Source organism: Tamandua tetradactyla, chromosome 18 (assembly GCF_023851605.1).
Source record: "Tamandua tetradactyla isolate mTamTet1 chromosome 18, mTamTet1.pri, whole genome shotgun sequence".
Lineage (NCBI taxonomy): Eukaryota > Metazoa > Chordata > Mammalia > Pilosa > Myrmecophagidae > Tamandua > Tamandua tetradactyla.
In genome coordinates this window covers 18,503,145-18,531,061 of record NC_135344.1, presented here as the reverse complement: position 1 = coordinate 18,531,061, position 27,917 = coordinate 18,503,145, and the positions used below count along the sequence as shown (strand labels likewise).

Sequence of the window (27,917 nt, the reverse complement as noted above, 5' to 3'; positions counted from 1 at the left end):
ATCCACGCTGACATGGGCAACCCCTGGAATTTGGAGTCTGGCACTGCCAACTTGATGTGTTGATGCCATTCTTTTTAGAAAGACAGCCTGAATTCTTGAATAGTGGTTAGGTTGTAATTGTTCACGCATGAATGAAGCAAAGGATGTCAAGGACAGGGCGTTTCTCCAGAAAACACTGGCCATCCAGAGAGTCTCTGGATTTTAAGCATCTCTGGCATGGCCTTTGGCTGACTTACTTGTCAGGGTTGTACTTTCTTCCTGGCAGGAGGAGCGCTGAATCACCAGGGACACAAATGGAAAGGGAGGAGCAAAAAGTGAAGGCTTTATATTTCCTCTTGTAGGTCACAGCTCCAGTCTCTCCTGCCAAACTGTCTACTTCGCCACTGGAAAGCAAAAAAGGTAAAGAGAAATATTTCTGTCCTGGAAGCTTTATTATCTCAGCCGAGCTTGTTGTTGAAAGGGAACAGAGGAGAGCAATGAAAAATGTATATGAACAGGGGTGTAATGAGCCAAATGTGGGGTCTTGGTTTTGTGTTATTTCAGGGTACTTCGGTGAGTATAATAAAAAGTGTGAGTAGTATACGTTTAAAAATCTGTGAAGCAAGCTGACTTGATTTCAAATCTTGCATTTGTGTTTCCCTGTTTGTCTAGTGCAGCTGCTGATGGTGCTTAGTTCCTCACTAACAGTCCAAATTCAAAACAGCTTCTCACACATGACCATGACACTCGGGTGGTACAGCTCTCCTCTGTACCTTCAAAGATCTCCACTCCACTGGACTGAACTTATTAATACATTGATGTCTTAGGAAGAATTCCTTTATTCTCCTGGGTTTTGGTTTTCCCTTCTGGCTTTAAAGTTATTTTTCTAACCTGTGTATTCTGGAAGGGGTGTAAGATATCATGGTTTATGGCTGTAGGATGAGATCAACATTCTTAAGATCAAAATCCTACTATTTTTGGGAAATGTCAATCTCACAAATGAGCATATGTGAAATTTAACAGAGACCCAGAGTAAAAGAATAGCTCTGATTCAGTAAAGGGGAGATAGGCAGTAGGTAGGTTATGTCATGAGAGAGGAGGCTTGTGAAATGAGTATGGAGCCATCCAGTCTGTGTTCCAGGTTGTAAGAACCTAGTGCCTCAGTGACTTTGGAGATGTATTTTTTCAAGAAGAACAGACCTAGACTCTCTGTCCCTTTGTAGTCCTTCTAAGACACATGCCCTTCCTCCTCACATTGCCTGAATAGTCCTCTCTTCTGGAACTTCTCCTTCTTGACCTAGAAGGGATACGGCCTTGGACATCTTTTCTGCCCTCCCTTTCCCCCATGATGACTTCCAGATCCTTATCTCTCTTGCTTGGGAGAAATTTTTCTAAAAGCAGACAGAAAGTGTCTACTCCAGGAAAAATTCTGCAATTCTTTCCACCTTTGTAGCTCAACTTGAAATTTTTCTGCTTTGGAAGACTTCCAACTTCCCCTTACCATTTGGCTGGGGGGCATTTATCACTGGCAGGACTCTTTGTGCCTTGAGACTCCTGACTACCATCGACTCCGCTTCCCTGAAACTGACCAGGGAGTGTTAATTAGGCTAGGAATTGTGAAATATTTAGAATTTCAGTTACTCTAATAAATGTTGAGCTGGGTGATTATACAAGGTACTGTGATTAATATCAAAGGTAAATTTCCCCTGCTGTCAAGGAATGTTTAATCTAGGGAAGAAGACCTACGTATCGATGGGTCAGAATCTGCACCTTCACTGCCCATACCTAAGCGCATGCAAAGGTGGGTATAGCTTGATATAAAGGGAACTGTCAATAAAGGTTGCTGTATAAAATAATTTCAAGATATATGATTAACACAGACAATCTGTTGTGAAACTGTGTTAACAGCTAGAATAGTGGAATTCTGGATGAATGGGCAAAGTGGAGACCTTCAGTGCTACGTTAATGAGAGTTAAAACTGTCTTGCAGTAAATATGCCAAATACTAAAGTTCATGAACAAATTCTAATTACACATTCTCAATAATGTTTGGGGAAATCATGAACCTAAGTTATTCCTTCCCTGTACTGAGAACTAAATGCCTCAAGAGTGATAAGATCTAACTGCAAAGTGAGACAAATAATATTGCATTTATTAACCACAAGCTATCAGATTAGACCTATTAATATTTTATATCTTGGAAAAATTTTCTTAATTTTTCTTGTAAGATACTATCCTTATAAAATAGAGATAATGATAGCTATGGTGCAATAAAATAAAACCAATCTCTCTCAAGTAAAAACTTACCTCAAAAATATGTGGTGAGAAGAGTGAAGAGTAGGTTTCAGAGAAGAGGGATCTGTGTTCAAATCCTGCCAACTCCCAAATCTTCTGTGACCTCCTAACCCTTGTTGCTTCACCATGTAATCAGATTATTTGGTAATGATAATATGATATAAATTTAAGAACAATAGATGTACATTTACTTGGAAATCTGAAATTACATTCCAGAATGTGATTCCACTGGCTCACTCCATTCACTAGAGTGCAGAGTGCGGTATGAAGAATGTCTGGCATAGACATATTCTTGTTATTGAAATAACTAAAGAAAGGGGTTGCAAGGACACTACTGTTAGGCATGTCACAAAGCACAGTATACAATTAACTTGAGCAAGGCATCTTGTTGAAGATTCATAATTATATACCAGTAAATATGACCAGCAAAATTATTTTGTTGTATTTAAGAAAAAACTGCCAAGAGCAAAGAAAATGGTCTGGGCTTGGTACAGACAATCTGCTAGGCCCCATGATACTGGGCTGGGTGTCCTGGCAACCAGCATGCTGCCATCTTTTCCTCAATGACTGCATATGTGAGCACTTTTGACTAAGGGGTATCTCATTGTCATTTTTTACCAAATAAATGTCATGGGTCATTATTTTGAAAGTCCAGAGGAGACACATTTCCTCTAGCCCCTCTCTGCCTGATAACAGATGCACACATGTATATTTTCCTCAGTCCCCTAGTCCTGAGGCTTCCACCCTTGACTCTGTTTGGCTTTCAGGGCACAAAGCATCACATTTTAGTAAGACGCATATACTATAAATGCTGATATCAGTAGCAAACACACTTTGTTTTTTCGAAGAAGGAGAACACACTTCCAGAGAGCTTGCCTCATATTTGAACTAGAGGAAAACAAAATGCCTTAGCAACTAAAATAAATACCTGCAGTTAGAGAAATGTCCTGGTCATTTATTGTAATGTCCTAGAGAATATAAGCCTGGACTAGGATCCTAAAAGTTGTCAAAGCTGTAACCTAGGAGATGAGAGGTAAAAGAATTAAGTACTTCTGCTAGGAAAGTGGGGATGTGAGTAAGTGGACTAATTGCCCTTGGGGACCAAGGGTATATAAATAAATTCCTAAAGTGAATTGGGATGCTTTCAGCTGCAAGTAATGGAAGATTCAACTAAAATGGCTTAATCAATAAAGGAAAAACTGTTATCCCACATGTCAAGAAATCCCAGTGTAAGGCAGATCTGGATTTGATTAACCTGTGCACTCAATGGTGCCTTATCAAGGACCCAAGTTCTTTCCTTTTTTCCTCTCTGATATCCTTGTCCTCTCAGGTTGGTACATCATGGTCACAAAATAACTGCTGCAATCGGGGCCACCTGCAGACCAACGACTCTGAGTGGAAGAAGAGAGCCAGTTTCCACCTGTCGGTCTCTTTTCATCACAGGGAAACCTTTTCCAGAAGTCCCCAACCAAACGTCTCTAGTCTTCCTGGTGAGGATTATGGCACCTGCCCATTCCTAGACCAGTCGCTGATATGGGGCAGAGAATGATCTCAATTGGCTTAGGCCATTCAAGGCTTGCAGCAGAGAGCTAGGGAGAGCAAAGTCCTCCCTGGAGTGCATGGCCAAGTGAAATCTGAATCAAAGCAGGTTTTCTTAGCACAGAAGAAGGGAAGGGAAGAGAAGGGCTGGATGGTAGGCAGCCAACAATTTTTGGAATATGCCATATGAAAGAGTCTTGAAGTTATCTTAAGAGAAAAGATGTGCTCAGTGGAGTGATCATGAGAGAGAATTCCAGTTGTAGCTTATAGGTTGGTTTGGCAGTGAGGTAGGGGGAGACCATTGAGGAGGGAATCTGAGGAAATTGGGGAAGAGAGGAGAGGAGAGGAGAGGGGATGAGAATATGATTGAGTCAGAGAAAGGTCATAGAGATGATATAACTCTGCAGCATGGAGACTCAGCTCCATCATGAGCTGTGTAGGGTTTTCTCTGATTTTTTCTCAGTGGCACATGCAAGGTCACAATCCTGCTAACCTCCAGCCCCACCTCCCACCACTCTTGGCCTCCTACTTCATGCTCTTCTAACACAACATTTCTGTGTCTGGCATTCGGGTCTCTCCTCATGCTATTACTTCTGCCAGCAATAATTTTCCATATATATATATATATATATATATACCTGGATGACACTTACTTCATTCTTTAAGAAGCAGCAGGGACATAACCTCCTCCAAGAAGTCTTCCTGTTACTATTGGATTGGGCTCCTCAGAGCCTCTCCTCTGTGCTCTCACAGAATTCTGTGATCACCTGTATCATAGTACTGATTGGACTGAAATTCCTTCACAAATATTTATTGAGTGGCTCCTCTATGTCCAGGGCTGGTCGAAGTTCTGGAATAAAGCATAAAAAAGTCCTTGGACTCAGAGAGGGTGCATTCTAGTGGGAGGAGTCAGGTCACAACTGCATGGTATACAGCTCTTCAGGTGATGATATGTGCTATGAAGAAAAACAGTCTAGAGTAATGCAGTGGAAGCTTTTGAGGGGATGGTGGCTCAGATTTCAAATAGGATGGTCAGGGAAACCTTCATTAATGATATCCTATTTCAACAGAGAGACAAATGAACTGCTGGAGTGAGCTGTTTGACTATCTTTGAGAAGAGCATCCCTGAAGAGGGACTAGCAAGTACAGAGTCCCTGGGTGGAATGTATCTGACATGTCGAAGGAATCCAAGGCAATGGCATGGCTAGCAGGGGAGTGATGGGATTAGGCCTGAGAAGTAGCAGGGGCCAGATCTCAGAAGGCTTGTTGGTCACAGTGAGACTGGGGCATCTACTCTGAGAGGGGAGCCACTGGAAGTTTTAAGCAGAGCCGCACATAACTGACTGATATTTTAAAGCTATCACCCCAGCTTCTCTGTGGGAAATATGATGGGGGAGGGTTATGATGATATCAGGAAAATGGGTTGGGAGGCTCTTATTTTTCTTTGCTATGGGCAGGCACTGGGAACTGAACCCGGGTCTCTAGCATGGTAGGTGAGAACTCTGCCTGCTGAGCCAACATGGCCCGCCTGGGAGGCTATTTTAACAATCTTGGAGGGGGGTGATGATTGCTTTTTACCAGGATGATAACTGGAGGGGTAGAAAATGGGCAGGTTGTGAATTTTTTGGAGGATTTAGCATACAGTGTTTTTTGATAGATTAAATGTGATATAAATGAAAGCATATTGAAGGATGATTGCAAGATTTTTGGCCTGAGCAAATGGGGGCATGGCATAGGCTGAAGAGATGTTAGGAAATTAAGAGTTCATTTTTGGATGCACTCAATTTGAAATGGCATTTAAATACCCAAGTGCATATGTTGAGTAGGCAGTTGGATAGAGGAGTCTAGAATTACAGGGTGACATAAATTCAGGAACTGACAATATGTCATACCTGGGGTATGAGTGTAAATAGAGGAGGCCAAAGGTCTGAATCCTGATGTATTTTGATGTATAGAGGCTGAGAATGTGAGAAAGATTCTACAAACAAGACTGCAAAGGAGTGGCCAGTGTGGTAGAGGTAGACCAAGAGAGAAAGGTGAGCTGGAATTTAAAGGAAAGAAGGGTTTCTTGGTGAGGGGGACTGTAAAGGACGAAACCTCTCTGAAGGCAGGAACTAGGTTGATCACTGCTGCATTCCTAGCACCCTGTTTCCAGTTAGCAGTGCTTAACAGGCATCTGTGGGACTGAATAGAATAAACTCTTCTTTCCTGATATGTAATTGTCCTACGATAACACACATTCCAGATCTGCCTTTCTTCCTCCACTTTGACATCATGGCTGAGCTTTGGCCACCTTCTTACGGTGTGAACTACCTTCTGATTTGGCCTTACTTGCATGTAGGGGCATAGGGAAGTAAGTCCTACCAAGAAGATATATGTGCTGATAGTTTTGGCCATATTTGCTTCATTGGCTCTCATTTTGTTTGTGCGAGAATGGCAGGGATAAAGGTGTTCTCTGGGGGGCTCTGTAGGTGGGAAAATAGCTGACTGAGCTCAACCCTACACAGCTCAAAGATTTTCCTACACAAATTCTGTAACTGTTGACTACAGTAGTTTTAATTGTAACTGTAAATACTATTTTAGCTTATTTCCATTCCATTACTTATGTTAACTGTTGTAATCAGATGCCCTTATTCGCAACCTTCCTTCATAGCCACTTTGTGCTTGCCCCAGCTGGCTTTTGTCAGTTTTCAAGGTTTCTGGGGCCCACGCTTGCATACTCCCTATCAACTCTGACCAAAACATAACCAATCAGTATATGCCAACTTAAATAGTGTGACTATCTCTGCCTCCCTTTGTTTGAATCCCATAAAAACCCTAAGCTCTTTAGACTTGGGGAGACAGATTTTAGCTGGGTGGGGGAAGTGCTCCTGTGTGCTAGCCTACCTTTCATTAAAGGTCAATACCTATGTGAGAAGTGTCCTAAAGCATGAAAATTAAGAGGGCAATGATCCAATACCTTCTGCTCTGTTGCACCAGAACAATTAAAGATCATTTTTAAAGTGTGCACAAATACTAGTGAAGAGCTGTGAGCTATTGGTTGACAGGGATAGTAAATCTGCTATTCATCAGAATCTAAAACAAGTGTGAATTGCCCCGTCCATCAGTTACTCCTTTCTCAAATTGTGATAAGGGTGTGTAATTTTCCATGAAGTAGTGTGCTCAGATACTCATTCAGGAAATGAAATAACTGAACTCAATACTACAAATTGTATTATGAGGTTGACTTTGCTTCTGTTCCCAGGAAGTCCTTGGCTTAAAATGAGTCCCCTTAGTACAGCGAATGCGGAATTTTGCCTTGATGTGTTCAAAGAGCTGAACAGCAACAATGTAGGAGAAAATATCTTCTTTTCTCCACTGAGTCTGCTTTATGCCCTAAGTATGGTTCTTCTCGGTGCCAGAAGAAGCAGTGCAGAGCAAATGGAAAAGGTACGGACTGCAGCAAACTTTCCCCACAGCCCGGGCATCCTTCACACGTTCCCTGTGGGTCAGCCAAATGATTTGCATCTTTATACCGATGAAATTGCCAATCTTGTGAAAGAAAAAAACACCTTTGGGCAAGTCATATTTCTTAAAAATGAATAATGACTCAAATAATGCAATTATATAGTTTCATACTACCATAAATAAATTTTTCACAAATAAATCTCGATAGGGTACTTGTGGTTTTGTGTGATAGAAGACACATGTGTGACACTATTCTTGCCCTTTGGCAGTTTAATTGATAATAAACATGATTTATATTTATAGGGTACTTTAAAAATTACCAAGTTTTGCTTTTAATATTTGTTATTAAATTTGAATTTCATAATGACCTTGTGTCATAGGTGGAGCCTCTTGCATCTATCTGGTTGATACACGGGTGAACTGAGACTCAGAGAGAAAGCGGTCTCTCAGGATACTTGGACTGATACCCTGTATTTTTCCATCCCATTTGTTTTTCACTGTGGAAAATCCAGAAAAATGTCACTTAACTCCTAGAATACTTACAAATCTGATTGTGGTGGTTTGGAGCCATGTACCCCAGGAAAACATGTTCTTAAACTTAATCCATTCCTTGGGCATGAACCCATTATAAGTAAGATGTTTTGATGAAGTGACTTCAGTTAACGTGTGGGCCAACTCAATCAGTATGAGTCTTCATCTTATTGGTGGAGTCCCTTATCAGCAGGATGAAATTCAGACAGAGAGAAAGCCATAGAGGGAGCAGCCAGAAGCTGAAATCAACAGAATCTGGAAGCGAAGGGAGAGGCCTGGAGAGGCCGCCATGTGCATTGCCAGGTGAAAGAGGAGCCCAGGACCGAGGGTCAGGGGCAGCCAACCCCAGAACACCAGTTTGGGGAAGAAAGCATCACCTTACTGACAATTCAGTTTTGGAATTCTTCTAGCTTCAAACTGTATTCCAATAAAATCCGATTGTTTACATCAACCTATTGCACGGTATTTGCTTGAGCAGCCAAGGAAACTAAAATGTTCTTTTTGTCCTTTATTTCTTTATACTGCATTTCAATGCACTTTCACGATTTCTTACCCTTACAATAAACTCTGTGTTGGGAAATCATGTAATGTCTTACAGGTCCCAGATGGGTACTGGGTGGTTAACGACTTGGAGAATAAAAGGGGAGGGACAGAAGAGACTGGTAGGTAAGAGCTCAGTCTCTGGAGCCAGACAGACATTGCCCTGGGACGAGTCACTTAATCTCTCTTGACCTCAATTTCCCTAACTATAAAATGGGGAAAATAGAATATAGTCACAACTTGTTTGGAGGGTGTTGGGGATTGAATTGTGTCCCCCCACCACAAAAGGCTCCCCTGTGGGTGTGAATCCATTTGTAAACAGTACCTTTGAAGATGTCATTAGTTAAAGTGTGCCCAAACACATAAGGGTGGGCCTTCCAATATGGCTGAAGTCCTTAGAAGCAAAGGAAATCAGATACAGAGAAAGCAGCCACTGGGAGCAGCCAGAAGTTGGAGGTCAGCAAAACCTGGAAGAGAAAGAAGGAGATGCTGCCATATGCACTGTCACATAATGGAAAGCCGAGAACCTCAAGATTACCAGCCAACCACGAGATACTGACCTCGGAAGGAAATATGCTTTCTAGCCTCTGAAACCTTGAGCCAATAAATGCCTGTTGTTAAGTCAACCCATTGTATGGTATTTGTATTAGCAGCCTGGAAATAAAGCAGAAGTTAAATAAGATAAATCAATTGGAGCATAACAATATTAAATGTTAGCTATTAGTATTGCACTTTATATGAAATGGAATGATAGATAGGAAGTAACTGTTTATCTTTACAGACTGCACATTGCCTTGATGCTCATTGAGCTCTCCTTCTTTTCTAGGTACTTCACTTTAAGCATGATGTCAGATCATTAAAACCAGAGTTTAAGGACTCATCTAAGGTATGATAGTATCACTGGTGAGTTGTCAAACATGCTTTAATATAACAAACAATTGCCTAGGCATTGAGGGACAGCGCCTCCCTCTTTGTTCCACAAAAAAGCTAACAAGGTCTTCCTTTATCTCCTGTAATCTTCCTGATGATCACTACAGCCTGTAGAGATAGTAATGATAATAACAATAATAAAATCCCCCAGATTCTACTACCTTTTTTATTGTCATCCTACTCAAGCTTTACTGTTCTCTTATGGACTTGCCCCATGTTGGGTCTACCAGTCTCGTCTACTCAGGGCTATATTTTCTGAGTAGAAAGTGGGCCTGAGAAGGGGCACAGATGCTTTTCCATGTAACTGAATACCTGGAAAACAAGGCCTGACGTTGCCCAGTCAGTATTCTGTTGGACTACGGTCCCTAATTAATCCCAGTTGGAAGATTTTTTTTACATTAAAATTATATGGAACCCACATGTGAAAATAGCTGAATGCTTGATTGTAATTGATTTAGAAAATACATAAATGCATATAGAGTCAGAGAATAGTTGCTTCACAGAACCTAAGATATTATTTTTAGGAGATCAAAGCCAAGGACTTGGGAATTATTGCTTTAGGAAAAATGGGTGTAACTCCTATAATGTCCACGATTGTCATTCTTCTTTTAAATTAATCAAAGTGCATCTTAGTGAAATTGCTTCCACTGAGGGACAGATGGGTGTGCAAGGTCTATCTAGTGAAGGATTGTAGTATTAAATGTGCACCCAGAAAACTGAGGCATTGAAAAGAGTGTGATAGAGTAGAGAAATGATTCCATAAGCAGGAAGGCAGCAACAACATTTGTATTATTGCCCTGAATATCCCACTAGACTTTCTTCATTTACGACAACTTCTGTGTTTGAATTAAACCATTGGTGCCAACAAGGGCACATGTGTTTTACAATAGCTAATGATTCTGCACAGTCTACAATTTCCAGAAGTCACAGTGATTGGATTGTTGTGCTGGAGGAAATCTAGAGAAGAGAAATGCTCTGAAACTATTCAACTCCTTGTTTATTAATATACACTATCCTTTTATTAAGATAAAGACACCTTGCTTTTCAGATTTTGTTTTTACTTTACTAATAACTCTGCAATGGTAAGAAACCAAGCAATTTAACATCCTAACCCTTGTTTGCTGATGCTTTAGTGCAGCCAAACTGGAAGGATTCATTTGGAGTTTGGAGCCCTGTTCTCTCAAATCAACCAGACAGGCTCTAACTCTACCCTTGGCATTGCCAACAGACTCTATGGGACCAAAGAGATGGCATTCCATCAGGTAAGCCCATCTGGAATGGTGGCCAACAGCTTTCTTGGCACCTTCTGAGTTTTATACCATAAAACCAAAGAAGAACGGGAAGAATAAGAGCATTTCTCTTTAAGAGGATGAATTTGAGTTGACTTAGAGTCTCAATGAAATGGTTTTACCCAGAACTCCCATTTAAAGTTGTGAAATGCAACATTAACTTTACTTCTATAAATCCCCAAAGTCATTAAAAAACCAAGGTCAGGGATGAAGCACAAAAAAGCAAAGTGGGGAAAGAATTAGTCCTTATGGACCCAAAGAAAAACAAAATACACTTCTCTTCTCTTCTTCTAAGATCCTTAATGGTAGATTATCAATAGGCCAGGGGAGGTATACTGGGCCTGAGTTCGGTCCCCATTAGACCTATGACTTTGGGCAAGTTACTTCCCCTCTCTGTAAAATTAGAGGATTAGGATATGTTCTAACACCAAAATTGTAATAGTAATTATGCCATTTCCCAACAGCATTGTAATTTGTAGTTTTATTGAGTGCTTACTACGTGCCAATCATTCTATTTTTTACAGACATCATCTCATAAAATTCTTACATAGCCCTAAGAAACAGGTACAAAATTGTCAGTAAGTCTACAGATAGGAAGGCAGTTTCCAAAAAGTCAACTTGACAATGGTTACAGAGATAATCATGTGACAAAACCTGGGTTTGACTCCAGGTCTTTTAGAAAGAGGGCTCAGTTATCATCAAAGGCAAAATACAGTCCATAAAGATTAGCAGTTACTTTGTATTTATCTTTCCAGCTTCTTACTTTTAATTGCTACAGCACCCTGCTGTGATTGAGCTGAAACTCTAGCTTGACTGACTTTGCTGTTGTTGGACCAGTGATCTGTAAATGCCAGTTGGGTGAAGCACAACGAAGTACTGAATTTCCAATGCACTTTCCTAGCCTGGAGGCCCCAGGCAAGCTGCTAATAGTCAGAATTTTTATAATTTATGGTAGCCCACTCTTGTACCAAAGTCATTTCAGAGGGATTTTCTTCCATTGTCCTAAGAAGCCTGTAGAGAATGTCTTACACAGAGTGCCTGAAGTTGTGATCCTTGGTTGGAGTGCTCTCTCTCTCTCTGCCTTTTGCCTCCTGCAGGTAATGACCTACACATAAGAGTAGATAAGTGTTGATCTGGGTTGATGATGATGGCATCTGGTCCTCAAGTGAGAAGTTCCTTATTGGTGTCATGAAGGTTGTCATGGCCTGTATCATGAGACAGACTACTTTATCCCAGGACCCTGGCTAACAAAACTCTCATGAGATGGTAGGGGGCAGTGGGCAGCCATCTGAGGATATTCCAAACACAATTGAGCTCTGCTTAGAGCAAGAAACCTCTGAACCATCCTAAGACCCAATTGCTGCTCTTAGCTAAGCTTTGCTTTTGTTCTACACTGGATTTAGGAACAAAATAACCCAGTTGGGGAAATGGTAAACAAAATACCAAGTCAGCCATTTTCACACCGATCATATTTCTGTCTTATGTCATTCTGCTCAGTTCATGCTGGGGCACTCACTGGATCCTGCTGGCTTATCGAGGTACATCCCCAGTTCTGGCCAGTGGAACTGTGGGCAATTCCTTTGGGGTCCGTGTGAATTTGGTTGCTGCCTTGGCAGTGAGGCATTGGAAAGTTCATAGTTCTAGGAAATAAGGACCATGAGTGGTATTCTATGTTGGCTCCCGAATGCTCCATGAGAGCAGTTTAGAAGTGAGAACTTTGTTTAAAAAGAGGGTAAGCTCTTTATGCTGAAGCTGAACTGCAGTGTGTTTACTTGGATAATATGCTGTAGATGAATAAAATAATGACATTCCTTAAGATGCTTTTGTTTGCACTTTACATAAAGTAGAAAAAATAGCAATTGTCTATACCAGAGAATAGTATTATTGTTATTATTGCTTTTATTTATGGTATCCTGTGGTATTGTCGATACATACCACGAGGTGAGGGTGAAATTCTTCCAAGTCATGTCTTTGTATTGTCACTGGCTATAATTTGGACTCAGACGAGCAACTTACTCAATCTCTCTGTCTCAGTTTTCCTATCTAAAAAATGAGAGCAGTAACTTCTCTTGGTCTATTTGAGGAAGAAAGGCTAGGTATAGAGTGAAATTGTATATACTGAGTGCAATATGTCATTTTGCTTTGATCTTTTTAGAAATAAGAAAGCCTGGAAGAACTTAATATGGGAGGACTTAATATGACAGGACTTAATGGCTAAACTCTGACCAGTTCATTTGGAAAGCTTTTAAATTTTGTTAAATTTATTTGTTTTATTAAGAATAAATAAGTGTGGGTTCTGCTTCCTTTCAGACTTATATACCTGAACTTCTTTTGTCTGCGTATCAGGATTTTAGAAATATATTGAGCTGTAGTTTCTGTGTTCCTTACATTATTGTCATGCTGTTGTATGATGGTTCTTTCTTTCACAGAAATATCTGAGCTGCTCTGAGGAACTGTTTGGAACAAGGCTGCAACCTGTTGATTTTGAACACTCTCTAGAAGAAACAAGGGAAACCATTAATGCTTGGGTTGAAAGTAAAACCTACGGTAAGGATAAGGCACAGCACCACAGAGGTGCTATTGAGCTTCCCTGGGCTGTGTTGATGAGTGCCCTGGGTAAATGTTAAGGGGCAGTTGCAGGAAGCCCAGAACCTGACAAGCAGGTAGACCAGGCAGGAAGTGGGGGTGAGGGTGAGGGGGCTGGAGAGCACCTCAATGAGACTGTGGTCTGTGCCAAGTGATCCTGAGAATGAGAATTAGCATCGGTTCCAATTTATAGATGTGGTGTTGTACATTCTGCAATTGAACCTAAGCTGACGTTTTGCAATTAAGGAAAAACCACCTCTCTATATTGGTAAATGTGTCTTTTGAAAAATGAGCACAAAAGGTATGATATTAAAGATTGTATCAGATCTAAAAACATTTATTTAAGGAAAAAATTTAAAGATATGCAAAAGTAGAGAGAATCATATAATGAATCTTTTATTTACCCATCACCCACCTACAATATTTAATTCTTATGGACAATCTTATTTTGTCCATATCCCTGCCCATTTCTCACCACTTCTTCCAGGTTTTTTTAAACAAACCTCAGATAGCATACAATTTTAAATGTATATTTCAGTTTGTTTCTCTAAAAAATAAACACAATTTTTTTGTATGCTGTTTGGCAGGTCACATTTCATTATTTTTCCATGTGAGTATCCCATTATTGTAGCACCATTTGCTGAATTTTTGTTTGCTTGTGTTTTGATTGTTTGTTTTGCTTGTTTTTTTATTTTTTTAGGGGAAGCGCATGGACAGGGAAAAAATAAACACTAAGTTTTTAACATGACTACCATAAATATTAACAAATACTCCATGAGTTCTCATATTTCCCCAATTGCCTCATAATGCATATATATACATTGCAGTTGGCAGATATGTCTCCTGGATCTTGATTTCTTAAGTAAACACTTTAAATTGACATATACATACTTAAAGAAAATGCACAGGCCTTACGTATGTGGCGTGGATGATATTACAAAGGGGACACCCATGTACCACCCCGCAGAGCAGGCAAATGAAGCGCCTGTTACTGGGAAGAATCACCCACAAAGCCACCCTCATATCTCTTCCCATAAGTCACCCCTGTTCTTAAAAAAGGCTGACAACCATGACTTCTATTACACACACTAGTTCTACCTATTTTTAAATTTCATGTCAATGGAATCATGATGTATGTATTTATTATTTTGTTCGTGAGAGTCACCCCCACCCACGTGTTTCTATGTGGCATGGTTTGTTTATTCTCATTGGTGAATAATATTTCCCTCTCTAGTATCCGAACGTATTTACCCATTCTACTGTTGATGAACAGTTGGGATGCTTTTAGTTTAGGGCTCTTGTGAGTAATACTACTAGGAGAATTTCGTCTTTTGGTACACATGGGTAGGCGTTTTTCTTGGGTGTATACCTTGGAATGGAGTTGCTTGGTCATGAGGTATGTAGAGACTCAATTTTAGTAGATGCCAAACAGCTTTCTTAAGTGGTTATAGCAATTTAATCATCCAAGAAATAAATGACAATTTTACTTGTTCCACATCCTTGTCAACCCCTGGTATTGTGCGTCTTGTTAATTTTAGCCGTTGTAGTTATTTTGATTTTAATATGCATTTTCCTGAGAATTATCTGGTTGGAAACTTTTTCATAATCTTCATAGCTTCTTTTGTGAAATGCCTGTTTAAATGTTTGCCCATATCTAAGGATATCTTTTTTCTTATACATTTTCAGGATAGATATGTATTTTGCAAATAACTTCTCCCATTTGTAGTTTGTCTTTTTGCTCTCTTCATGGTGCTAGGTGAATGCAAGTTCTTAATTTCAAAGGATTAAAATATATTAATCTTTTCTTTTATAGTTGGTACATTTGTATGCTTTTAGAGAAATCTTAGCCTGCTCCCAAGTTATGAAAATATTGTCATATATTGTTTTCTGGAAATTTTATTGTCTTACTACAATCAAACTGGAATGGATTTTTGTGCATAGTGTGCACAAAAGGTTCTTTTCATTCTATATGGTTGTCTAGTTAACATGGTACCATTTATTGAAAAGTGCATCCTTTCATCATACATGTATATTGCAATGCAAAAGTTATCATGAATCAGGTGAACATATTTGTGACTCTGTTTCCGGGTTCTCCATTCTGTTCCTTTTGTCTATTTGTTTTTCCTCATGAACACAGCACAATTATAATAGCATTATTATGAATCTTGTTAGCTGGAAGTGGAAGTCCGCCAACATTTTCCTCTCCTTTTAGGTTACCTTGGCTGATCTCAGCCCTTTGCATTTCCGTATAAATGTTCAAAACAGCTAATCAATTTCCATGAAAAATAAAACAGTTGAAAATTTAATTGGAATGCCATTGAATCTGTACATAAATCTAGGGAGAAACGATGTCTTTATAGTATTCTGCTTCCAATCCATGAACATATTTATCTCTATTTGAATCCTTCTTGTTCTAGTTTGCTAGCTGCCACAATGCAATATACCAGAAACAGAATGGCTTTAAAAAGAGGAATTTAATAAGTTGCTAGTTTACAGTTCTAAGGCTGAGAAAATGTCCCAAATAAAACAAGTCTATAGAAATGTTCAATCACATGCATCCAGGGAAAGATACCTTGGTTCAAGAAGGCTGATGAAGTTCAGGGTTTCTCTCTCATCTGGAAAGGCATATGGCGAACCCGACGTCATCTGCTAGCTTCTTCTCCTGGCTTGTTTCATGAAGCTTCCTGGGAGGCATTTTCCTTCTTCGTCTCCAAAGGTCGCTGGCTGGTGGACTCTGCTTCTTGTGGCTATGTCGTTCTGCTCTGCTCTCTCTGAATCGCCTTCATTCTCCAAAATGTTTCTCTTCTATAGGACTCTAGAAACTAATTAAGTCACACCTCAACTTAATCCGGTTCAACAACCACTCTTGATTAAATCACATTACCACGGAGATGATCTAATTACAGTTTCAAACATACAATACTGAATAGGGATTAGAAGAAACAACTGCCTTTACAAAATGGGATCAGGGGGATTAAAACATGGCTTTTCTAGGGTACATACATCTTTTCAAACCAGCACACTCCTTAATTTCTTTCGATAAACATTTTGTATTTCTCTATGTTGAAGTCTTGCACATCTTTTGATAAATTTTTTCTAGGTGTGTGAGGTGTTGAATTTTAGCTGGTATCTATTATTTCAAATTTTATTTGTTCTCAATACATAACTGTATAACTGACTTTTAGATATTAACAGTACTGAATTCACTTAATGATTATAGTTTAGCGTTAGATTATTTTAGCTTTTCTATTTACGCAATCATCTTACTTTTCAATCTTTGTGGATTTTTTTTTGTCTTATTGGCTAGGGACTTCTTTTGAATAGAGGTGGTAGTGAGATACTGGCATCCTTGTGTTGTGTTTCGTTTCTGAATTTAGGGAAAGTACTTTTAATAACTCATCTTAAGTGTAATGTTTTCTGTAGGTGTTTTTATGAACACACTTTTTAGATTAAGGATGTTTCCGTCTATTTTTAGTTTTCTAAGAATTTTTGAAGCAATGACTGTCATAGGTTATTAAAGCTTTTTCTGCAACATTGAGCTATGATTTTCTTCTGTATTGATGTGCTGGATTACAATGATTGATTTTTTAATGTTAAACCAATCTGGTATTTCTAGAATAAGCCTAACTTGATCATGATGTATTGTACTTCTTATATATTGCTAGATTCAATATCTTAATAGCTTCTTTAAGGATTTTGAATCTATGTTCACGAAAGAATTTGACCTTTAATTTTTCTTACTTGAAATAGCTTTGTCAATTCACGTATATGCTCATATCATGAAATTAGTTGACAAGTGTTCCCTCTTTTTTAATTTCCAGAAGAGTGTAAGTAAGATTGGCTTATTTTTTTTTTCCTTTAAATATGTGGAAGCGATAAAAGCTTCTGGGCTTGGAGCTTTCAGTATGGGGAGATTTAAGCTCTAATCATATTCAAGTTCTCTAATATAGGCCTACTTATTTTTTCTATTTCTTCTTAAGTAGATCTGAATTTTCATATATATTAGCATAAAATTATTTATAATATCCTTGCATTATATTTTTTTATTAATTAAAAAAATTAACTAACACAACATTTAGAAATCATTCCATTCTACATATGCAATCAGTAATTCTTAATATCATCACATAGATGTATGATCATCATTTCTTAGTACATTTGCATCGATTTAGAAAAAGAAATAGCAAGACAACAGAAAAAGAAATAAAATGATAATATAGAGAAAAAAATAAAAATTAAAAATACAAAAAATATATATAAAAAAACAGAACAAACAAACAAACAAAAAAACTATAGCTCAGATGCAGCTTCATTCAGTGTTTTAACATAATTACATTGCAATTAGGTAGTATTGTGCTGTCCATTTTTGAGTTTTTGTATCTAGTCCTGTTGCACAGTCTGTATCCCTTCAGCTCCAATTACTCATTATCTTACCCTATTTCTAACTCCTGATGGTCTCTGTTACCAATGACATATTCCAAGTTTATTCTCTAATGTTGGTTCATATCAGTGGGACCATACAGTATTTGTCCTTTAGTTTTTGGCTAGTCTCACTCAGCATAATGTTCTCTAGGTCCATCCATGTTATTATATGCTTCATAAGTTTATTCTGTCTTAAAGCTGCATAATATTCCATCTTATGTATATACCACAGTTTGTTTAGCCACTCGTCTGTTGATGGACATTTTGGCTGTTTCCATCTCTTTGCAATTGTAAATAATGCTGCTATAAACATTGGTGTGCAAATGTCCGTTTGTGTCTTTGCCCTTAAGTCCTTTGAGTAGATACCTAGCAATGGTATTACTGGGTCATATGGCAATTCTATATTCAGTTTTTTGAGGAACCGCCAAATTGCCTTCCACAGTGGTTGCACCATTTGACAATCCCACCAACAGTGGATAAGTGTGCCTCTTTCTCCGCATCCTCTCCAGCACTTGTCATTTTTTGTTTTGTTGATAATGGCCATTCTGGTGGGTGTGAGATGATATCTCATTGTGGTTTTGATTTGCATTTCTCTAATGGCCAGGGACATTGAGCATCTCTTCATGTGCCTTATGGCCATTTGTATTTCCTCTTCTGAGAGGTGTCTGTTCAAGTCTTTTTCCCATTTTGTAATTAGGTTGGCTGTCTTTTTGTTGTTGAGTTGAACAATCTCTTTATAAATTCTGGATACTAGACCTTTATCTGATATGTCGTTTCCAAATATTGTCTCCCATTGTGTAGGCTGTCCTTCTACTTTCTTGATGAAGTTCTTTGATGCACAAAAGTGTTTAATTTTGAGGAGCTCCCATTTCTTTCTTTCTTTCTTTCTTCAGTGCTCTTGCAAAAGAATGAAAGAAGACCCGTATCTCACACCCTATACAAAAGTTAACTCAAAATGGATCAAAGATCTAAACATTAGGTCTAACACCATAAAACAGTTAGAGGAAAATGTAGGGAGATATCTTATGAATCTTACAATTGGAGGCGGTTTTATGGACCTTAAACCTAAAGCAAGTGCATTATCTTTTTAATGCCATTTGGATATGTCATATTATCTCATTTTTCATTCATGGCATTGGTAAATTGTGCATTTTTTCTTTCCTTTTTCTCTAAATCATATTTGTTATAAATTTATAATTTTTAAAATATTTTCAAAGACTAAACTCTGGCTCCTAAGACTTGTTTTCTGTTACATCAGTATTTATGGCTGACATTTTTATTTTATTTTCTATTGTCACTGGTTCTAAATTGCTGTATTTTCATAATTTCTTGATATGGATAATTGATTCTCACCCCTTCTTCTTTTCTAATATATGCTCTTAAAAATAAAAATTTCACTCTAAGTATGAATTTAGCTTCATTTTTGAGCAACAATTTTTATCTGTTGTGTTTCAATTATAGTTAAATTTAAAATGCTTTCTAACTTCCATTGAGATTTCATCCTGATTCCATGGGTTATTTAAAAGTGAGCTCTTGATTTCCAAATATATGAGAATTTACTAGCTGTCTTTTAGGCATTGATTTTTAGCTCCATTCTATGGTGGTCTGAGAACATGAGAATTCTTTGAAATTTATTGACACTTTCTCCATGGTAAAACATATGTTTCAATTGTGGTAAAATTTCCATGAGCACTTAAAACTAATGTGTGTTCTCTTTCGTTTGGAGGGGAGATGTTTTAATGTTATCAGTTAAGTCAAATTCCTTCTCAGCCTTTCTGCTGTTTCTCCCTGTCATGGCCTATGGCAACTTATGGCTCCTCGTAACTCTAGGGGGAGTCCTCCAAGACTCTGCTGGTTCAGTTTTCTGTGCTTCTCTTATCTGAGTGCTTTGCCCCTGCAGATTTGGCTGCCTTGCTTCTCTGTTTGGTTTTCCCAGCCCTTTGTAAATGCCAACAATTTGCTGGGCTTCTCTTTCTTCAGTCAATGTCTGCTTAGCTTTTCTGCCTCTCCATCAAGGCAGAATTGTTCTTTGTAGAATATTTTTTGAAGAAAACAGGTATTTGTACTGCAGTATGCCATAATCTAATTATGATGAACACATCCTGAAATGTTTAATATTCTCCTTTGTTTTAGATTTCCTATAAATTGGTAGCTAGAGTTAGAGACTTGATAACATTCAAATTTGATTTCTTTTTTTGGCAAATAAGGGCTTGAGGAGTTGTGCTTCTAACAAGAAACACATAATGTCTGGTTGCTTCTCTTTCTGTGATACTAATGGGCATTGATGATTGTTGTTTAGATTCATTCTTTCATTAGGGGTTTCAAACTTACAGTGTTCTATCATTCCTTCTTCATTTACAAGTTGGGTGATTTCTGTATGAGAAATTTATATTCATCAACTATTTAGTTGCCCTTAGGTACTGTCATGTGGGAAAGGCAGAATAAAGGATGCTGGATTCTTTCTCTAGTTTTCCAAATGATGTTTCTTTCCTAGCATCCTGCAAAGGTAGCCAATGAGCTTTCTTTTGAAAATATCAGTATGAATACATAAATGTTCACTTCCTTTCCCTGACCTGGAATTACCTACTCCTCCAAGAAGGTCTGTTCCTTTCACTGAGAAATGATATTTAGAGTGCGCTTTGCTACTGGTTTGGCCATCATTTCTAGTCCTTCTGAGTAGTAATAGCTAGGAAACATTTATTTTTTTGATGAAATACAGCATGATTTCTTACTGAAGTCGCCAATTCAAATTTAGATTCATAGGACTTTTACTTAGCCCCTTTTGTTATGCTTCTATTTCTTTTTTATCTCATGTCAAAGATCCCAGATTTCAGTGTCACCAGTTTTATTGCCATATATCTCATCCCACAAAACACGCAATCTCAAAAAATGAACTCACAGTGCTAATAAAACTATCAGCAATAGGTACTTCATATTTTATTTTCTTTTGCAGTTGTCTTTGTGTTTAGGATATGTCTCACTAGAGATATACAGTCAAATTATTGTGCAGTAAAGTCATTTGAAATAATCCCTCGCCGTGTGAGGATGCCACCAATGCATTGTGTCATTAGTTTCTGAGGTCTTGGCACATAGGCGATCACATTCCCTGAAATGGAAGAGAATTGGGTTTATTAAATAATAAATTAAAATTTGGATGGACTAACATCAGATTATTAAATTAGTGCTAATCATGTTTATGGAGAGTTTGTTAGTGATATAAAACAAATACTTCTCTGGACATAAGGACCACGTTTTCTAACACCTTCTGTATCTCATCATATCACTTGACAGTGATGAATTTTTAAAGTAATTTTTGTCCAGCAATCTTGTTGATTGATGGGCTGATGGATACTTTTCAAGTTTAGTAGTAAGTAACCAGAATAAAGTATACATCTATAAAATTCTTGGAAGTAAATTATAAAATGCAGGGAAAGGTCTGCAGATTTTTCAGACTTAAGTTATTTAAAGCAGTAGTGGAAAAATTATCTTATGTCAACTCTAGTCAGTTGGTTGTGGCTGCCTGAGAACTCTATATTGAGAAAGAGTCTTAGAATGTTAGCTCCATGATGGTAAGGAATTTGCTTAGTTTAGTTTCTATAGCGTAGTAGCTGAGACATAGAAGACATTTAAAATTCTATAGAATGAATGACTAGATTGATTAGTAATGTCTGTCACGGGTGTATATTTGTCATCCTTTACTTAGAGTATTGCTAATATTTCACCATTCATTTATGTATTTATCCATTCATTCAAAAATATATTAAGCAGTTAAATATATGTTAGGCACAGAGTTCAATGGAAATTAAAACTCTCATCAAGCATAGAGTCTGATGTTCTAACTATCTCTATTGTTGACAAATTATATAACAGATTATATTCCAAAAAGATTTAGTAAGTTCTAGTTCAACAAAATGCTCCAAGAGTGCTTAGTGTTCAATTTGGATCAGTATATTTGTAAAGTAATCAACTCTTGGTTTATGTTAAAAATCTTGATTTTTAGATAAATGTTTACTTCAAATGCTGGTATATACTTAAAAACTTGATTCTAGTGCATTGAAGGAATCAGTTAAACTTCTTAAACACTTAACATATTTGCATGGTGTGAGTGAACATATAACCTCAAAAATATTTAAGGCAAGCCACAAGAAATTATTAGAGAATTTTCTAAATAAGCAGTAATATCTAAGAAAACATTGGGTATAACTAGGTGTGAGACAAATGCACTTGTAGCTAGTATACTAACTCCTCTCTGATGCCATTTTCTGATTAGAAATAATAAAGCTCTATTCTGTGACATAAACTTAATTGACAAGGAGAGGCTCTATGACCAGTAGATAAAGGAGGTCCTCTAGCATTTCTACTTTAAAATTAGGCTTAAAAAACAGTGCAAATTTCTTGTGACTCTTTAACTCTCTCTCGTTAATAAGTTGAAATCCAGGTAGAATTATATTCTTTTTTTTTATTACAAGGAAAAGTAAAAAACCTCTTTGCAAAGGGCACAATTGACTCTTCTTCTGTGATGGTCCTGGTGAATGTCATATATTTCAAAGGACAATGGAAAAATAAATTTGAGGAAAGAGAGACAATTAAAGCCCCTTTTCAGCTCAGTGACGTAAGTATTTCATTTTCAGATTGATGAAACAATTCTGAGAATGTGATAATCATTTAACAACAGCTTAGAAAGTTTTAGTGAAAACACTGAGCTCATTTTCAATAGGTTACTTTGATTGTGTTTCCTATGATTTTCATTTTTCCCTAGTGAAGTGACATGGTCTTTCTCTCAAGGTGCCTAACTGGGGTCTTTGGACATTGGATTCACTGGCAGAGAAGAAAATCTGTTCTTTTCTTACTGTCCTCCTATTGATACATTCTTTCTAATGTATATTATCATAATTTCCCCCAGCAATACAACATGACTACTGGCATTATTTTTCTCCTGGAGAGTCTCTAACTGGATTTAAAAAGGAAATGATCCTAGTATATATATATATATATATATATATATATATATATATATATATATATATATATATATATATATATTAAAACATTTTAGCTAGAAACACTGGCTTTGTTTTTGGGAAGCCCAAGTCATTCATCAGTCTATAACCTATATATATATATGCATGTATGTATCTGTATATGTATACACATATGCATGATAAACTTTGCAAGAGCAAATTAATAAAAGATGTACTGGTAGTTTATATTTTGTGTGTTAATGTGTATATTCCTCTCACATAGGAAAATCATGGTACATGTATGCTCACAGGTACTGCAGTATCTCATGACAGTTTTTTTTTTTTAAATAGGGTAAAAGTGTAATCGTGGAAATGATGCATCAAACTGGAATGTTTAAACTGGCCTTTATAGGGGAGCCACAGATGCAAGTACTTGAGCTGCCCTATGTTAATAACAGGCTCAGCATGGTTATCCTGCTTCCAGTAGGTCTGGCTAATCTTAAACAGGTAAAATTGGGAAAATGTCAATATGCAGTAAAGGTTCATGTATGCCCACCCTTCCACATGTGCGTGCATGCACCCATTTTCACACACACTCACACACTCCATGCACCCATGTCATTAGTGTGGTCTCTTTTGTCCTCAGGGCTGTGGGAAGAAGGCGTGCAGAACACAGGGTCCTGCTCTTAGGGACAGGGTATTTAGGGAGAACAGCTGTTCCTGCATGAAAAAAAAAGGTACACAGAGGGGAAAATGCCATGTTGTGCAAACACATAAACATGTACACGCACTGAAATTCTGGATGTGCAGATACACAGACTGGGTGTTGGACACTTGGAAGACCAGCCTGTATGGCCACATGGTCACAAAGCTGGTGGGGGTCACAGTGCCCAGAAACGTCACAGACCCCTCTTCCTCTCAGGGGCAGTATTTCTCAACCGCTTGTAGCCTGCTGTGTGCGTACCACTCCCTAGCCTCGCTGGGCAGCCCCTGGAGGACGGTTCCTTACAGGGCACAGCAGAGCCTCTGCAAACCTGGGGAAGCTGGCACACCCAGATGGGAGGGCCCCAGCCAGGGGTCTCTAAGTCAGGAGGTACCTGTTTGAGGTAAACTAATCAGATACATGTCGGGGTGGGGATGTAGCGAAGGCTTCCTGAAAGCCGGAAAGCCCTGGGCTGGGGTGAGTACATCTGGATTTAGAAGGGAGAGGGGGGCCAAGATGATGGGAAGCCTCAAAGGGGGGCTCAGCCATGGCCTTGAGGATGGAGGTAGCAGAGATGTGTTCAGTCCAGGGGCCTTGGGCTTCTCAGAGCCTGTATAAGGATAGTGTGGAGGATATTTGGAGGCAGGTGATAGTCTGGAAGTCATTTAGAAGTGGTTATGATTAACTTGTGTTTTAGTTTCCTTGTTGCTAAAGCAAACACCATGCAATGGGTTAGCTTAGACAATTATTGGCTCACAATTTTAAGTCTAAGAGAAGTCCAAATCAAGGTGATGTTTTCTCCCAAAGACCGTGTTCTAGGGCTGGCTGCCGGTGGTCCTGGGTCCTGGGCTCCTCTGCACACGGCAGTGCACGTGGTGGCTTCACCTCGCCTCTCCCTTCTCTTCCGGGTCCCATTGACTTTCAGCTACTATCTGCTCCCTCTGGCTGTTTTTCCTGTCTGACTTTCACTCTGTTTATAAGGGACTCCAGTAATTCCAGGTTAAAGTCTAATCTGATTCATTTGGGCCATTCCTTAATTGAAGTAATCTCAGGAAGAGATTTTACTTACAATGGATTAACACCCACAGGAGTGGATTGAGTTTGACAGCATATTTTCCTGGGGTAAATAGCTCCAAGCCACCACAACATGACTCATTTATTTATTTGTTCATGTATTTATTCAAAACCCAAACACTGAGTGTCTATGATGTGTTCTGAGCACTGTGCTGGGTTCTGGAAACACACACACAAAATGTCATAAGTATTGAGCAACAAGTGCAACGACAGGCAGTCTCTAGGAGTAGAGGGAGCCTAAAGAGAATGAGGAGCTCAAGGAAGGTTTCCTAGGGGAGTAATGTGACAGCAGCCTCACCAGACGAGTGGAAGGTGAGTAGAAGGGGCCAGGACATGGGGGAAGCCAGATGGGTTTGGGTTCTGAAGCAATGGTGACTTGCATTAGGGCAGGCAAGGATAAAAGGACAAGATACTTTGGGATAGAAACCTCTTATCCTTCATTTCTGATCTTATATGGTCAGGGACCCGGGTGAGGAGCGAGTTTTTAACTTTGAGACTGAATGATGGAATTTGACACAGCATGCTGGTGGGACACTGGGGGGAGGGCTGGCTACAGAGTATCAAATGCCCCAGTGTAAACCTTTGCAGGGTTAACCAAAAGTACACAACTGGACAGAGGCTGAGAAGTCAGTGTTGCTGAGGCTGCTTCATGTGACCTGTGTATAAATGTAGGAGTTGAAACACTGGGTGGAGCATAAAGGGCAGAAGGCGAGCGTCAAGAGTTCAGCTTCAGACACTGCGTAACAGACGATGAAGAAGGACACATGAGGGGTCAAGATAATTAGAGTGGATAGGGGAACATGGCATCCTAGAGCCAAAGGAGAAACAAGTTCATAAAGGGTGGTGTGATTAAATGCTTCAGATATGAGCATTTGTCCAAATTCATCCAGGAAATGGGGACCCAAGGACCTTGAGGGGAACAGAGGGAGACGTTCAGGTGAGGCACATGTTGAGGGGAGAAAAGGCAACAGACTGCAGGATGCACATTTGAGGAGTTTAATTGTGAAATACAGAAGAGAAATAGACAATAGAAAAGGGGAGGAGTGGCTACAGACAAGCCTGACACCCCACAGATGGGACTTGAGCACATTTGTAAAGGTAGAAAAGAAGGGGATGGAATTGAATCATGTGTAATGGGAATTATAAAAGCAATCAGCATTTAATGCAGAGGCCTGTATGTTGGCTAACCTGGGCTCATCTGCGTTTTGTCTCTTAGATTGAGAAGCAGCTGAACCTGAAGACATTTCAGAAGTGGACCAGCTCTTCCAATATGGTGAAAAGAGAAGTCGAAGTCCATATCCCCCGATTCAGGCTTGAGATCAAGTATGAGCTAAATACTCTGTTAAGATCCCTAGGGATGACAGATATCTTTGACCAGATGAAAGCTGATCTTTCTGGAATATCACCAGCTAAGCACCTGTATTTATCCAAGGTCATCCACAAGTCATATGTGGATGTCAACGAGGAGGGTACAGAGGCGGCGGCAGCCACCGGGGACAGCGTTGGGGTAAAAAGACTCCCCATCCGAGCTCAGTTTATGGCGAATCACCCCTTCCTGTTCTTCATAAGGCACATTGACACGAACACGATTCTCTTCTGTGGCAGGCTCACCTCTCCATAAACCCACGGGGTTGAGCAAGTTGCAGAGGCACAGAGGAGGAGCAGGGCAAACTCATGACTACGCCATTGCCAAAAAAAAGAAAGAAATAAAGAAAAAAAACCAGCAACACGAAGAAAAAAAACCAGTTCACTCTGATTTGGGGCAAGTCACAATCCTTACACACCCTTGCACCTCAGTTTGTTCATCTGCAAAATGGGTTGAGGCAAGGATCTCTTCCAAAGTATTCCATAAATTAGTGAACCCTAAAAAGATGGCAATCATGGAAAAAAAGGTAAACTTACACTAAGGCTTTCCTTGCTATATTTGGGGCCACTGATGACATGATGGAGGAAATGAGAGCAATTTCAAAGGATTAGATTTTCTTGACTCAGATCTGTTAGTGAGACCTCGAATAAGCAACCACTCTGCCTTCAGGAAACCTTCAATTTTCGATGGGTTTTTAAAAATTATTTGCTTGCTTGTGTAAATATAACATCTTAAATTTTAGTTTAAAAATGTGCATTGCTTATAATAAATACATGAAATGCCTTACTCTCCTGGAAGACATTTAATACACTGTAGTCATTAACGAGTTACCAAAGGAGGCTTAGAATAAAAAGTCTTAATTCAGTGAGCAGTTCAGTGGAATTTTTGGCCAAATGGTTGTCAGGCCCTAACCTGAATAATAGATTTCTGGTGTTCTGCTTTGTTGTTGTTTTGTAAAATAATACAGGGAGTAAAAGTTCTGAACAGCCAAAGGCAGAAGCAAGCAGAAAAGTTTTATTTTAAAGAGAGCCTGCTTATTTTCTACTCAAGGTAGCTTGCAGAAATAAAGAGATAACGGCGGCCACGTAGAGACACCAACTGCTCACTGCCTGTGGGTGTGTGAGGTCCCTAGACTCGCTTAATGGTCTGAGCAGACCAGTGGGGACCCCAAATTCTTTCTTCCCCACCGGCACTTAAGCAGAGGCCACCGGAGGTCCCTCTGGAGGTGATGGGATGACCCACTTTTAATGATTGACAGCGACAGCAGCCAATAGCAGCTAGCTTTCCCTTTTCCATTAGTTCACTGGAGGATGGGACTTGCTATTTCCTCTAATAAAGATAATATAAAGTAGCAAGAAAGCAACAGTTTCATACCAAGGTGTAAGACAGAAGAATATCTGCTTATAATGTCATAAAATTGTCCTGTGGGACTGGAATGGCCCGTCTTGCTGCACGCTCTCCCAATGGCAGTCTACCAAGCCCATTTGCCACACACCCCAAAGCCCAGGAGCCACCTGGTGGCCTCACAGGGTCATACAAGGGTCCCCTGGGCTTGAATGAGGGTTTAACTGTCGTAACCCGGAGAGTCAGGAAGAAACAATACTGGGAGTAGAAGAAATAGGAGTGGTTTCTTGGCGTGTCCTCTCTCACCTCACACATCTTGCAGACGCTTCAGTGGCTGCGCGGTCCTTGCGCAGGCCTGGGCCGCGGGGTTGCGCAGGGGCGAGGCAGCACCTGACGGGGCACCCCGGGCCCGGGGCGGCAGGGAGGAACCCCCCTGGGAGGCTTTTCAGGTTTGATGGCATCACTTTCAAAGCCACGGGGCATCCAGTCCCAAGCTGCAGTCCCAGAGCTCCAGTGTCCTTGGAGGGCTGCAGGCTGACCTGAAAGTCCTCATGTAGAGACAGGGCCGGGAATTAATCCACCTGGGGGCGGGGCGCTCCCGAGGCACCAGTGTGGGTGCGGGCAGTGAGACCTGACTTGGGGAGCTCGGGATTAGACAATCCCGTGAGAACACGCTGGGAGCGGGTGGGAGGAGACCTGGGAGTCCAAGTCCTGTACCGGAGCCTCCTGGCAGCAGAGGCAGGAGCTGCTAAGGGCTGGTGGGTGAATCCTCCCCTAGTGTGCAAACTCCAGCTGTCCTCAAGGGTCCTCTTCACTCTTAAATAACAAAGTCTGTGATGGCTTCATGCCACAAACATGGTTTCCAGTCAGTGGTTTAAAATACCTAGGTTCAGCTATTGATCTAAGCCCTTA

General features: G+C 39.5%; 1 protein-coding gene across 13 annotated transcripts; it reads left to right on the top strand.

Annotated features, from left to right (window-relative positions):
• The first annotated feature begins 46 nt into the window (after positions 1 to 46).
• SERPINB11 (serpin family B member 11) lies at positions 47 to 26,525 on the top strand. 13 transcript variants are annotated; one of them, XM_077135281.1, is made up of 11 exons: positions 47 to 399; positions 3,604 to 3,763; positions 4,883 to 4,955; positions 5,768 to 5,848; positions 7,057 to 7,241; positions 9,157 to 9,216; positions 10,394 to 10,522; positions 12,979 to 13,096; positions 22,027 to 22,169; positions 22,870 to 23,025; positions 25,512 to 26,525. In XM_077135281.1, the coding sequence occupies exons 5-11, from the start codon at positions 7,074 to 7,076 to the stop codon at positions 25,914 to 25,916; spliced, it is 1,179 nt and encodes a 392-aa protein (XP_076991396.1). In that variant the 5' UTR covers positions 47 to 399; positions 3,604 to 3,763; positions 4,883 to 4,955; positions 5,768 to 5,848; positions 7,057 to 7,073; the 3' UTR covers positions 25,917 to 26,525. The 13 variants fall into 13 exon arrangements, with proteins under 13 accessions (XP_076991396.1, XP_076991395.1, XP_076991399.1 ...); XM_077135280.1 differs by having other exon boundaries at positions 4,883 to 5,004; XM_077135284.1 differs by lacking the exon at positions 3,604 to 3,763 and having other exon boundaries at positions 4,883 to 5,004.
• The last annotated feature ends 1,392 nt before the right edge of the window (positions 26,526 to 27,917 follow it).